Here is a 14,402-nt window from a genome sequence, read left to right as displayed (position 1 = left end):
TCGGTAGGTTACAAACTCATACCAGTACAAACAAATTATCTATAGGGAATTGACATTTTACTAAATAGGAACAATGATGGAGTTGTATTTATGTTTTAAAGTTATTCCAATGTAGTGCATTATTTTGTAATAAAGTCAAACGGGTTATTTGCTTCGTGTGGGGTAAATGAACACAATGCGTACCAATTTTAGACTGAAAATTGGAATGCTAAACAATTACCAACGGATTAGGGTGCAAACTTCACAGTGGTTCACCTAATCACCGTTGCTCGTTCTCCTGAGGAGAATACAAAGAGGCCGGCTCATTAATGCGGGGGCAGCCCTCAGCCCTTTCGCTAGATATTTCTAATGTACGCAGAATTTTAAGCAGCATGCAGACCTTGCTCAGCGTTTCGGGGTGATTTAGAATCGAGGGTAATTAAAAACGTCTTAGGACAACATAAATTAATAGAAGCATAGTAACGTTCGCGTAACTTTAACTACTGTTCGTATTATGGACATTATATTTATCGCACTAGTTAAATTAAAAAGGCCATGCTTAAATTAAAATCTAACAAAACGTTGTACGAAATTTGTGCCAATAAAAAGGTATTTTGCTATTCATGAAGATTTTAAATATGTAGTCTCATTGGTAATTTCATTTGTTCGTTATTCGTTTCGAACTTCCTACTTTTTGCACTTGCATCGTAATGTACTATTTTACAAGGCTCGCTTATACTAATACTTGTAAAACCCTGTTAATGAAACACAAAAATAAAAAGGTACATCAATGACCTCAAGTTCATAATGTAAATGTAGGCTAACTTACACCCAAGAGCAATATACTCGTATGAGTCCATGAATGTAAATACGTATGCATTTCGTTTAGGATGAATTTAAAAGATTCAATTAAATAATATCAATAAATCCATTATTTTTATCCTGTACTCGTAGCAAAAAGTAAAGAATGTTGGTTAAAAAAGTTTAACGAATCAATACGTAAGCCTCTGTATGTGCTGCGTGGTCAGGCGCCCGTGAAATTGACAAACAAGATTGAGTCGCCTGTGTGCTGTGTCCTATTTGGATACATTTTGGGAATGTGCACAGAAATTGCACAATTGTGTTTCAACCGTCAATCAAGGCAATTGAAAACACTTTAAATTCGAATTACGTATTGGTAGTTTTTGCTAGTTAAAGCTTTGTTCAAAACGAAAACTAAATAATTCCATTGAAGTTGATACTTTTGGAGTTTAAAACTCTTCGAAAACAGGGTCATTTTTTTGTGATAGTTTTACAAATGAGATAGTTTGACAGTATTATTATTTTTGCTTAAGCCGAGTGATTGTTACCTAATAATGAAACGCCACAATAAAATTGGCTATACTGCTGTATTTTACTTTGTCAACCACTTTATTATTAAATAAATCTACAAACTATGACCCGATGATTATAAAAAGAGTAGCTATTAGGTGAAACTAAAGCTTTGTTACTCATCAATAAGGGAAATATAGACGGCGACAAAAGTGACCTAGAACGGCGTCTCGCAAAAACTCACGAAAAACTCGATCAGGCAGTATTGATGGCAGAAAAGTGATCCTACACTGGCCCGTAATGAAGCCATTTATCTGTCTCGCGTTGCCGGGATCCGGCAAACTCAACACTTATCGCCATTTGTATGAGACTTTACAACGTACCTATTAGTAGTAGAACGTTTGAGGATGTTTTATTTAGGTTTTTTGCTTTTGAATATTTTCAAAGGGATTTACTAGGATGCAGATAGCGAGAGCGGAACTGACATATTTCCTACCATGATTTCAACTAAAGTTATGTAGGGTTATTTTTAATAAATCGATATTTGAATCTTCCACCGCCATGTTATTTCTATATAATCCTGTCCTTCAAAATAAACATATATAAATGTAAAATTTGTATACGAGGAATGACGAGCCCAATGTCATTTTTCAAACATTTGCGTCTATCACTTTTATACAAGAAATATAGGCGATTTGCATTCTGAAAGGCTACAAACGATATTTGCATTAACGTTCTTTTCCAAAGCTATTCAAAGACGATAACACCATTTGATTGTCTACCGAATAGATATGGCAGTATGGCTATAATGCGATAGTGTTAAAGCGAAAATCGATGGAACGTTACTAGCGGTAATAACAGTTTTACGACGGATGAAAAACGTTTATGCTGCGATAGCAAATCTTTGTATTTCCAGCATTATATTATTTAAAAATACGCTGAAAGGGCATTCGACGAGAATGTCGCTTACGCCATGCTTTTGCCTTGTATGGCAGCTATTTAATTTAAATCTGTAAAGCTCGAGAAAATACTGCTAATTTGTTAACCAAGTCATCAAAGATTGTCAGACACAACTTCGCTTTCTTAGCGTCTTCAGAAGTATTAGAAGAAAGGCATGTAAGCGACAATCTTGTGGAATGCCCCTGAATAAAACTGTGATGATCATTTTATCAGTCGTATTATCTCCTTGAGCCCTAAAGATTTATACTTTTCCAATTCTTTTACGTTTTTTTTACTGAAAAGAATTGTGCAATCGTAACACATATTAAATTTTCAACGTTTTCTTCAATTAAAATTGTGATCATCAAATTCTTTTTCAGATTCTGTGTCAAACACTGGTATGTTTATCTAAAAAAAAATAAGTAAACTTGTGTAATCGTAGGTTTTATTCGATTCTCCTGTTGCTATCGAGAACACTCGAGTGTAAATAAGAATTTTACGTAGAAACCAGCCGCTGGTCGGATTTTAAACCTTCTTTTTTGTTTTGTCCCGGAAACTTTTATCCTGACATGGAGGCAGGTTATATTCCACTCTGAAACCGCTGTTTTATTAAACTACAGCAAATCAGTGTCATTTGTACACAGTGAGAGCCTCAAACTGTATTAAAATTTCAAAGTTCGAAACATTTACAAAGAACACAGATTAAAATATATACATATATTTACATTACATAACATAGTAATAAAGTCTCCCAAAAGTACATAACTTGCCATTTGTATTAATATGACACAATATAATCCAAAGCATGAATTAATCGCTGTTTGCGATGAATTAACTATTTTATTTCATTTAGACATCCAATTTTCTGTTAGTCCTATTTTTCAGTCCCACTTTTTAAAAAGCTTTATTTACGATTACACAGTTTGATTAATCAACTAAGTTAGTAACAGCTTTTTCACGCAGTTCCCGTTAAATTAAATTCTATGTTAGGACAGACAAATAAATCAGACCAAATTGTAATTTACAACTACGCATTTCACCGCACTGAGGGATTTTTTCGAATACCTCTCGGTTTCGCGTGGTGGGAATAAATATCAATTTGTCGAAAATACTTTTACCCAAATGAGCTATGTAAATCTGCTGAATAATTTAGTGCATACCAGACGAATGCGATTAACACAGAAACGGATTATTCATTTATGTAATATATTATATGCCCGGCAATCTTTGGACTCATTGTCATATGAAAAAAAAAAAATGTGTTTTAAAACCGGAGTGCCATATAAGACGGCAATTGTTACCCTCTGACAATCTAACAATTGACACCGAGGATCATGCGAAACTTGCACAAAAACTCTCCTGAAAAGGAGTTATTTTATGATTTTCATCAAAACAAGAAATACCGCAATATTTCTGAACGCATTTTCTAAATTTTGAGAAACGCATTCTAAGCCGATTACTCACGGCAAAGTGGGTCTGGTTACGTCAGTGACGTCGGTATCATGTGTAGCTAGTAGCTACGTCGAGCGTGATCGATGGTCCGCCGTCTGCCATAGATCTAATACTTGACACCGGGGGTCATGCGGAAAATCGCACAAAAACTTACTCTCCTACAGGAAACATACAGGATTGTTTTTTTGGAATTAGTTCCGAAAAACATAAAACAATTTAATGTTTTGAGTTCGAGTTGAGAGACTCAGTCAGCCTGTTTATTTATTTAATCGTATGGCATAAATAGGTTCACAGGTATACAGTATTTTATATTATCATAAAAAGTATGTCACAAATTGATGTCCAAGGTTCTCAGCCATTGAGCTGCGTCAGGAGTAGTGGTTTTTGTAAATAGTCTGGCTTAGCCTGAGTAACTCTATAATATTTATTTTTATTATTTTATTTAGTTAGTTTTGTCATTTTTGCGTGTTTTTAAGCCCGTGTCAGTGCTTATTGTATAACAAACGTAAGCTAAAAAAAACGTAATAATAGTTTTGTTTTTCGCTCGGAATTTCTCTATTTTTTTGCTCAAATGTTCAATGTTTATATTCTAAACATAAAATGGCTCCTCTTGCATCCTTCGCCTCAACAAAATTAATGCATGCAAGTCATGATACAATTTATATCCTTATTTATGATATTAAATATATAACAAATAGCTGAGTTTAAAGGGCGCATCACCGGTATCCAAGAAGAGCTGCATTATTTACGTCCTTAACCGTTAGCAATACAAAATGTAAATTAATCAAGACAATGAAATAATCTAGGATCTAAGTTTCAATGATGCTACGATGTTATAAAAACAAAAGTATAACTTTATTCCGCCATCAACGCGCGTTAGGTGTAATCTGCAGCCTTATCTACGGAACGCACCCTATCCTCGTTTGAGCAAACTGGCCTGTAGCCAAGAGTACACTTTTACTCTCCGTAGCGTATCGTAGTTATCCTTCTCTATCGCTCTTGAGCATTGCCGTACCTCGGTCAATGGTGATTAAATATAAATAAAAGAAGCACGTTCCTACGCACATAGTAGCAGCTAAGCTCGTGAAGGCAAACGCGTACCATGCTTCTATGAGTGAGATAAGTCAGGTCGACTGGCTGCGTTTTTGACAGGCGGTGACTGAGGTAACCGAAAGCCATTATTAAAGTGCTATCACACCGCTGCTTAACGCAGTGACTTTCGTATACGGGACACGTCGTGCGTTTCGGTACCGTCGCCGTTTTTTGAGCATCGGTGTGGGGAGAATGCGGTAAAAACGGTACGGATACGATGCGTCACTGCGATTCCGTACCGTCGCCGTTTTTGAAGCAGCGGTGTGGTCGCACCTTTATACTGTGGTACTCGTATTGCTGTGAAAGACAGTTGCTCATCGTTTACCACGGAGCGTGGTTGATAGTAGTCTTGGTTAAGGGATCGGACGTTTCCACGCCGAGCAGAAAGTTACGACTTTATCCATTGTAAGCTGCTTGGAATTTCTATAATCCTATGTTTAAATCTGAATAGTGTGAAGCTTTGCCTTTGGTATTTCTGTTTAATCGGCTTTCAAAAGGCTTTTCTATTTTCTACACATATTTATTTATCTACTTAAATATTTTGACGACCGGTCTGGCTTAGTAGTGACCCTGCCTGCTAAGCCGCGGTCCCGGGTTCGAATCCCGGTAAGGGCATTTATTTGTGTGATGAGCACAGATACTTGTTCCTGAGTAATGGATGTTTTCTATGTATATAAGTATTTGTATATTATATATATCGTTGTCTGAGTACCCACAACACAAGCAAGCCTTCTTGAGCTTACCGTGGAACTCGGTCAATTTGTGTAAGAATGTCCTATAACGTTTATTTATTTAAATATGTCTAGAAAATAGTCGATTGAGGTCAGCAACAGGTAAAGATATGAATTGGCTTAGAGCCAAAACACGCTTACCTACTTGCTACGATGTCGCAAAGGGGCGTGATGCTGAATTGTATTAATGTGAAAACGATCCTAGAAATATAATATAATATCAAGCATGATTTATATAGAATTGACAATCTTCATTCTAAAAATCGTACCTCAATTTTTTAGCGCCATCTATTAAATACTATCATAACTACACTGATGATGCCTACACATTCCTTTATTTCAAAATGTGTATTGACGTGATATAAAAAGAAAAATGTCATTTGTCCTTATGAAAAATTAAAACACGCAAAAATATTTGGGGAAAATTTGATTTTTGCCACTTTCAGGCTGCGAAACAGCGCCATCTTTTTTATCTCTAAAAATCCCATACATTTCAGGGGTACACTTTTTTATATGGGCTTTGTCAATCCCGGTATATATTGTCCTTGATAATATTAATTAGAAAGTAGGTACTATTGTCAATAATAATAAGAGACAACTAATACGCGTATCTCAATACCCAAATAGAAAGAGTAATTATACTTATAGATCATATATTTTTATTTTTAGTTTCTCAGTGCCTTAGTTTTTACTGTTATGCTGTGTAACTTATTTGAATAATAAAATAAATAAAAATAAATATATTAATAAAGTTTATCCAATATAATTTTAAAATCAGCGAGACATCGATCTCTGAGTCTCTTAGTTCTTCTAACCCCGTTAAACTATTAATAAGTTACGTTACTAAAACTAGACATCTCGGAGTAAAGCTTGCTTAAGGCTGATCTAGTCCATTAGTCTCAAACAGCGTGTGACTCGACGAAGAATATTCAATGGGATCATTATCTGTGTCAGGATTTAAACGAGATTTACCTGTAAACGTTCACTAAAGTTATCAAGGCAATAAAGTTCGTTTGTCCCTTTCCGACCTATTGGTGTGATAGAAAGGGACAAAGGAACTTTATCGGCTTGATAACTTTAGTGAATGTTTATGAATAAGGGGGAAGGGGGGGTATTCTTTAAATACCTACTCGTATATTTTTGTCGAAAGCGCTTTTGCTTCTAGTTAATTATTATAAAAGAAACTGTTGATATTTTTTTTATGCGATAGGAAGCAAACGAGTAAGCAGGTCGCTTGATAGTAAGCGATCACTGCCGCTTATGGACACCAGAAACACCAAAAGGGTTGGAGGTGCGTTGCTGACCTTTAAAATGGGACGTACGCTCTTTTATATAAGGTTTGAAGGTCGTATCGGTCTGGAAACACAGCTAAGTTCATTCCACAGTTTTGCTGTTTCTGGAGAAATGTACATGTGAGATTTGAAACCCTGAATATAATATTACAGCAGTAGTATGTTAAAATACAGTCGAATTGAGAACCTCCTTTTTTTGAAGTCGGTTAAAAAGTAATTTGCATTTTTCTTCCACAATTATCTCCATTATTTCCAAAACTCCCTCCCTCCCTACTATTAGTAGAATTTATCCCTGCTATTAGTAGAAACAGTGAAAATATGAGTGTCTTCGTGAGAAAGAAAAACTATTGACCATCGGAAGCGTGTCGATGAGTGAAGACAATCACTCATCCACTCAATCATTTATCTATTTACTAGAGTACAGTGAGCTCTGTAGGTTGGACGGTCGTTGAAGAAGGCGTATCTATACTAGTATAGATACATAGTTCAAGACTGCAGACATTCGGATTGCAGGAAGCTATTTCTGTTTCTCTTTAAAAAAATATCTCATCTTCAAGATGAAAAGATGGTCAGTGAGTGACAGTACGCGGGTCACCGATGTAGCGACGGCTGGGAAAAACTCACGGCTGTTATGTAGCTTGTACGAGCGTAAGCCTACGGCCAACGTCGCAGGGCACGCTACTGCATAGTGTAGCTTGAAATATCAAGTAAGCAGGCTTTTTCCTAGAATTTACTAAGCTACGTTTTCGTATGTAGGTGGATAGTTTTGTAGGTATCCTTGTTAATTTAAAGTTAGTTGTATAATGTGTCAAGTTTTCTTCTTTAACATACTACATTTCTGCGACCGACCACCAGCGTCACTGTCTCTCGGCTATGCAATATGGGCATTTTCAGAATTTGGGTCCCCCCAATTAGAAAAGTTGTTAACAAAAATTAACTCATTGTCAGTTTTTTGACGACAACTAAGCACAAAATCTGTCAATTTTTTTTTTACATTTTGAATGTAGATTATCGCTTGTTTATGTAATTAACACAAAAACAATATTTTTATTGAAATTTCATGCTTAAATTATCGTACCAAAACTAACAGTGAGTTAATTTTTGTTAACAAATTACAATTGGGGGGTCCCAAATTCTGAAAATGCCCATATAACAGTCTATAACAGTATAGTGTTCCCGTCTGTAACAGTATGTTACTTACATTTCTGCGAGTCGGTCTTGCCCGGCGGTTTCTTGTCGCGCACCATGGCTGCGGGCCGGTGGGTGACGCTGCGCGGGCGGCCGCCGTCGTACTATCGGCCGCGGCCGGCTCCGCCCCCCATCAACGCCACTGCGTTCTCGTGATTATGCCAGATACCTGAAACAAAGCATGAACGTTCAATCTTGAGCATCCTGATATACTCATACTTAGTCTGACAAAGATAACTATCTATGAAAATAAGAACCCTATAATGGCATTTCTTTTTTTTTACCTTTTAAAAATTACGGATGAAATATTAAAGTTAAGTACAAATTAAATATTTACCCATTAAATATTAAGAATTGACGAATTGTCATTGTTTGTTACACTTCCAGCCAGAGTTAATATTTAAATATCCAAATCACTTTGGATATTTAAATATGAACACGTACAATTCATACATAATTAACAATGACGATAATTTGATTAATCACAGTAAATAAATTCTCAATGAATTTATATCTCACAGAACCGAGCTATTTCATATAAATTTACCAATTTTATTATTTACTGAGATCGTGTTATAATCTCATAATACCGTAAGTAAGTGTCACTTTTAAAAGTTCATTTTAAGACTTACTTTAATGCCTTTAACAGAAGTTTCGCTGTTCAATGTATATTTTGCACATTATAAATTATCTCCATAAAAGATGCTTGATAGAAACGTCAAACTATACTGGAAAAGTGGGTTGTTATTCCAAACTCTTACCTACTAGTCGTTTGCTCAGGACAAGCTATTAATTAATGGCTGTATACCCCCGTGCGTGGCATACAAATTATACACTTAGTTATTTGACAGCAATACTATGAAGTCAAACATATGGTTATGGGGCAATAAGGAGCCTTTTCTATCATTACCTATCTACTATTATGTATGTTCTTGTACTCAGGCACTGGACTAATATGTATTATCTTCAGGGAGCGTGTCAGAGTGGCGCGGACGGGTCTGCGCGGACGACAACATCAACTTCATACAAATGGTCGCGCGGATCGCTCCGCGCGGACGGTCCGCGTGACACTAATACCAGCCTGTCTTGAGATATTGCGCCTTTATTACCTGCTTGCCAGTGTTGTGCCAATACTTAAAACAAAATTGCATCTTTCGAATGTAATTAAATTGGATCTCGTTTTCGAAACTTCTTGCTACCTAGAAAAGTTTCGAATGCCAAAGAGTTTAAGGCTAAAAATGCTTACAGAGCTACTTTTGCTGGTAATATCTGTGGCTTCCTATCCTACATTATTACTACTACTTCGAATAAGTGGGTAGATAAAAAATAGGAGGCAAAAATACGTTAAGGTCTAGTTAGGTGAACATACGAGTCTCCTGTTCTCGCTAATCATTGCGAATAGCAAAGAGTCTTAATGTTTCGTCCCTCATTTCCATTTGTTTGCTTTTCAATAAATTTTCGTCATACTGAGCTAGCTTCTTAAGGTTATTGTGGAATATAAATGGTTCATTTAGACACGTGCTACAGGAAACTTCTATGCGATAATTTATTTAGAATAAAGCAATTCAAACAAATAAACATTTATCTTACTTTAAGTTCAAATAAAGGAGATTATGGCCACAGTATTGAAAATTAATGTTTTATTCCTTCTTCTCCTTTTTCTTTTGCCACATGCATAATGGTTTACATAGGCGGAGGCGCCCTATTATTTTTCTACTCTTTTCCAGGCTGTACGGTTCACTGCGCTTCCACATAGTCCGCGTAATTTCACCTATGAATCAGTACGAGTACGATAACATAGGTATCCGTATGATGTCTTGATCGTCACAAGGGCACGGCTAGCTCGCGCTCAATCCGCGTAATAGATTCTAAATTGCTTTGATCGTTCTTCCGGAAGGCTAATGAATCCTCGCGCTCCAATAAGCCGGCTCGACGAGCCACTGTAACTAATAAGTCCTCAATTAAAACTGTGCCCATTTAATGTTTGGAGCTATTCCACACTTAGGAATAAGGGTCGACCGCTGGAGGCCACTGCGTAGGTACACTTAGGGTTTCCTCAAACTTATCCACGCGGAATCGGGTCTAGCTGACCAAAAATCGCTTGGTATGAAGACGCTTACGCGTCGTGGTCGCATACGCATATTCATACTAACGAAACGAGCGATAAGGTTTGGGGAGACTCTTGGAGGCCGTTTCGAGTTGGGATTAAGAAATTTGATAAATAGTAATTCCACAGTTTTTGTTCCGTTTGATGATATTAATTTGTAGGTAGGTATGTTTTTATTATTAAAAAACGTTTTTATTTGATAAGTGCTAAAAGTTTTGTAATTTCATGCACGTGTAACCTAAACAGAACAAAACTCATCTTCATGGAAATTAATTTCATCCCTCCTCTGTGTATGTATCAATCATACATGTGTATGTATCAATCAGTAGTATCAGTACCTAAACATACCTAAGATTTGGTAGCTTTTAACGTCTATATTTCCGAGCGGCGGCTATATTTCCGAGCTCATATAACCCGGCAACCTTCAAATCAAGAGTGAACAGGCATCTTCTGGGCGAGCTCACTCCATCGTAGGCCACGTCTTTGCCTTTGGCTAGTCTGTGGTCAAGAGTAAGCCCATTTATAATAAATAAAAAAAAATCATAATGATGAAAGCGACACCGTGAAGGCTTGTGCTTCTACTATTCTAGTTACTTGCCATGTGTTTACTTCACACTGTCTTTTTACTCAGTTTTCTCAGCTTCTCAAGCGTCTCCACCGAATCGGAATTAACGGCTAAACCCCAAGTTAGCCCAATAATTTATCAATACTTGTGAAGTTTGCAGACATGACGAAGTTTGATTTCCTGCATTTACCCGATAGCTAACTTAATTGAATTCGACAAACTTCGGTTGAGCGGTTTGGCTCTTTGTCGCTCAACATTTTGCGATGGCTTTTAATATTTGATCCTATTACCCTAATTTTCGGGGTTTCTTTCAGAATGTTATAATCCGATTTTTGAAGCTGGACAAATATAAATGCGATTGAGATTGACGGGTATTTTAGCAGCCTAAGCAGCTGAATAGTAAGCTGAATAATTGAAATTATTATTACTATATCTAAGCCATATCTACGCATAAATAAACATTAAATTCATGGCTCTTTTGCGATCAAAAAATGCACACTCCGCTTCTATCGTTTCTTGTCAAACCAACAAGAACTCATGCAATGGCAGAAAATATCGATGTTCTGTGCCGGTTCTATGCATAATAAGGTTTAGTATGAAGAAAATACGTCGTACCTTTCCAGCAGTGAGTTACATAAACATAGATAGGTACTTACTATTGGCCATCGCGCTATGTCCTTATTCAAATATACACAATCAAACTGAAAAGTGTTATTGAATAAACCAAACACATTTATTTAGCCATTATAATTCAAAACTTTATAGATAATATTTGACAATTGAAGTATAACTGAAGGACGTAGTGATTATATTCTCTTTGACTGAAGTCTGAACTGACTTCCATAAACAACCAAATTAACAATGAAAGCCGTATATCGTCACTACTCAAGTAATTTAGGTTACAAAAGGCAGACTATATCATCAATTGTATAACAACACCTTATATTAAACTCCAATTAATTTTCAACATACTCCCTAATTGTCCAAAAGGAAACCTCATTTAGCCTAACCTAACAGCGAAGGTTACATCCATACTATACTAATATTATAAATGAATGGGGAAGTGTGTGTCTGTTTGTTTGTCCGTCCTTCACAGCAAAACGAAGCGACGAATTGAAGTGATTTTAAGTGAAGATAGTTGAAGGGACGGAGAGTGGCATTTATCTCTTTCTAACCCCCTACTTACCTAAAATAGGGGGTGGTAGTTTGTATGGAGCATTCCGCAATGTTCGAATTTAACGCGAGCGAAGCCGCGGGCAAAAGCTAGTCCTAATATATTCCACATTCAGGCATCTACCCTAGCAACCGGATCTTAGACCGAATCGACATGCATGATAAATCACTTCTGAGGCTCCGTACATCTTACACCCAACGACACGGGCACGATTGATGAACAACATGTGTGAGCTTTTGAGATATGACTCAATTTCTGCAGAAAATGTAGACGGGATACTGTAACTTCGCATAAACTTGGCAGTCAAAATGCATACATAAACATATCACAATAAGTTTGACGTACGTAGCACTTTGTATGAAATCAAAGACATGCTATGAAATGAGTCAACCGTTGAAATCGTCAATCAGAATCTCTGATCGGGGATCTGATCTATCTTTGACCATTCATGAATATTTGACTGCGCACGGAATAAAATAGAAGGGGGTAGGAAATTTCATTCAGGGTTACTTGCAGCACCGAAAATGAAGGGTTAACCCGAGGTTAACCCACCATTTTATATGGAATTTGACAGTTGACAGCCCTCTAACCTTGAGTTATGCCTCTAACCTTGAATTTTTGAACATTATGCCCGCATAAGTTGTTAGTTGATTCAGTTATTGGGATTACTTGAAACTGATGGAGTCATGGAGATTCAGAACAACGACGACTAAAAAGGGCGTCCTACAATATCAGAATATCAGCTAGTTTTCCTACGAGTTGGCGATTAAAAATATCTAAAGACTTCCGAACTATACCAACATTATTAATATTAATCGTGGCGTGTAAAAAAAGTCTTCGAAGAACAGTGTATTTGACGCCAGAAGCAATATTGATTAACCAGCAAACCTGAGCTTGGACGCAATTAATTTACCTTAGTAACAGGTTACATACATGCTAGGTGTAGGTGTAAGTATATACCTACATACTTAGTGTTGTATAATACATATGGACTATATGGAGATGCGCAGTAAAAGTACCTATGGATTTATCAGTCTACTCTCAGAAGTATAATTAGTGTAGAATTTACATAAATAAAGATTGCAGATAAATAAATAAATAAATAAATATTGGAGACACCTTTCACAGATCAACTTAGCCCCAAACCAAGCCCCAAACTAACTAGGTAAAGCTTGTACTATGGGTGCTAGGCGACGATATACATACTTAAATAGATATATACACATACTTATACACATAGAAAACATCCATGACTCAGGAACAAATATCTGTGCTCATCACACAAATAAATGCCCTTACCGGGATTCGAACCCAGGACCGCGGTTTAGCAGGCAGGGCACTACCGACTGAGCTAGACCGGTCGTGAACCGACCGAATCCGGTCGGAATTAAACCTTCTAGCAGTGAAAAGAGGTTAGTAAAGATTTAGACAATAAATAAGAAATAAAAAATATATTATAAATGTCATTATAAGTTTTAAATCATGGTATTAATATCATAATATGATATTATCAAATATTTGTGATCGTTGAATTGGAAAAGCTCTTACATTTTGTGATAAGAACTTTCTGACGAAACTGGTATACTAAATATAATTGTTGTAGTGCATACTGAAAGAAAAAAAACTTGTGGTTCTACGCAGAGGGCAGTCCATATGGCCCTTTACCGCACCAAATAGAGGGACATGACTGATCAACATCTTTGGCAATGAGGAAGCGACCAAGAAGAATATACTTATAGTGTAATTTTCTAATGCGCGGGTGGTTTGGCAAGCGTAATGTGTAAAAGTGACAAGTTCAAGTGTCTTTCAAAGGAAATAATAGGTCCAACGTTTGGAAAAGTAAGCAAATTTATTTTGTAATATAAACTGTTCCTGATTAAGGAACATGTTCACTATCCCGCTCTGACCTCATGGATCCCTGGCAAATTTTTGTGCTTTTGAATTCCTTATGTACTTGTACGAGGGCACCAGGACACGGAGGTTACAGCTTTGTAATCAGACTAACCTTCTTGCATTATGCGGGACTGAAGGCTTATTGGTTCAAATGTAGTTAGACCTACAGTACTTTAAACTTCTTAAAAACAAGCCTGTACATAAGTCTGCTCCAGTTATAAGATAGAATTATTAGAACATAAAATATACTAATATCAGAAATACATTTTACTGATCGATGTCTTTTAGTTATCGTGAACTAGCTTTTGTCCGCGGCTTCGCTTGCGTTAGAAAGAGACAAAAAGTAGCCTATGTCACTTTCCAAGTTTCCCAACCCTTCCACTTTCTCTACTTAAAAAATCATGTCAATTCGTTGCTCCGTTTTAGCGTGAAAGATGGACAAGCAAACAGACACACTCACTTTCACATTTCTAATATTAGTATGTTACTATTGGTGGGAACCTGTAATTGGCTTTTTGTAACCTTTCTGTATTAATAGCTGTTGGTTCTCCGAACAATAATAAATAAATAAATATATTTCGCTCGAACTTGTAGAGAAAGAGAAGAATGAGGCTTCCTCATACGTTCTGTGACTCATTTCTTCCCGTACAAACCAAGCAGCACGTAGATAATTATAGAA

The 14,402-nt window shown here is 36.5% G+C and overlaps 1 protein-coding gene across 1 annotated transcript in view; it reads right to left on the bottom strand.

Moving 5' to 3' along the window:
• LOC125224806 overlaps positions 1 to 8,147 on the bottom strand; it is a 256,234-nt gene extending 248,087 nt beyond the window's left edge. The window contains exon 1 of the mRNA XM_048128269.1: positions 7,998 to 8,147. Within this exon, the coding sequence (XP_047984226.1) occupies positions 7,998 to 8,043 (46 nt within the window). The 5' untranslated portion in view covers positions 8,044 to 8,147. The remainder of the gene's footprint in view (positions 1 to 7,997) is intronic.
• Positions 8,148 to 14,402: the final 6,255 nt, after the last annotated feature.

Source organism: Leguminivora glycinivorella, chromosome 3 (assembly GCF_023078275.1).
Source record: "Leguminivora glycinivorella isolate SPB_JAAS2020 chromosome 3, LegGlyc_1.1, whole genome shotgun sequence".
In the NCBI taxonomy this organism is placed as follows: Eukaryota; Metazoa; Arthropoda; class Insecta; order Lepidoptera; family Tortricidae; genus Leguminivora; species Leguminivora glycinivorella.
This window is presented reverse-complemented; position numbering and strand designations above follow the sequence as displayed.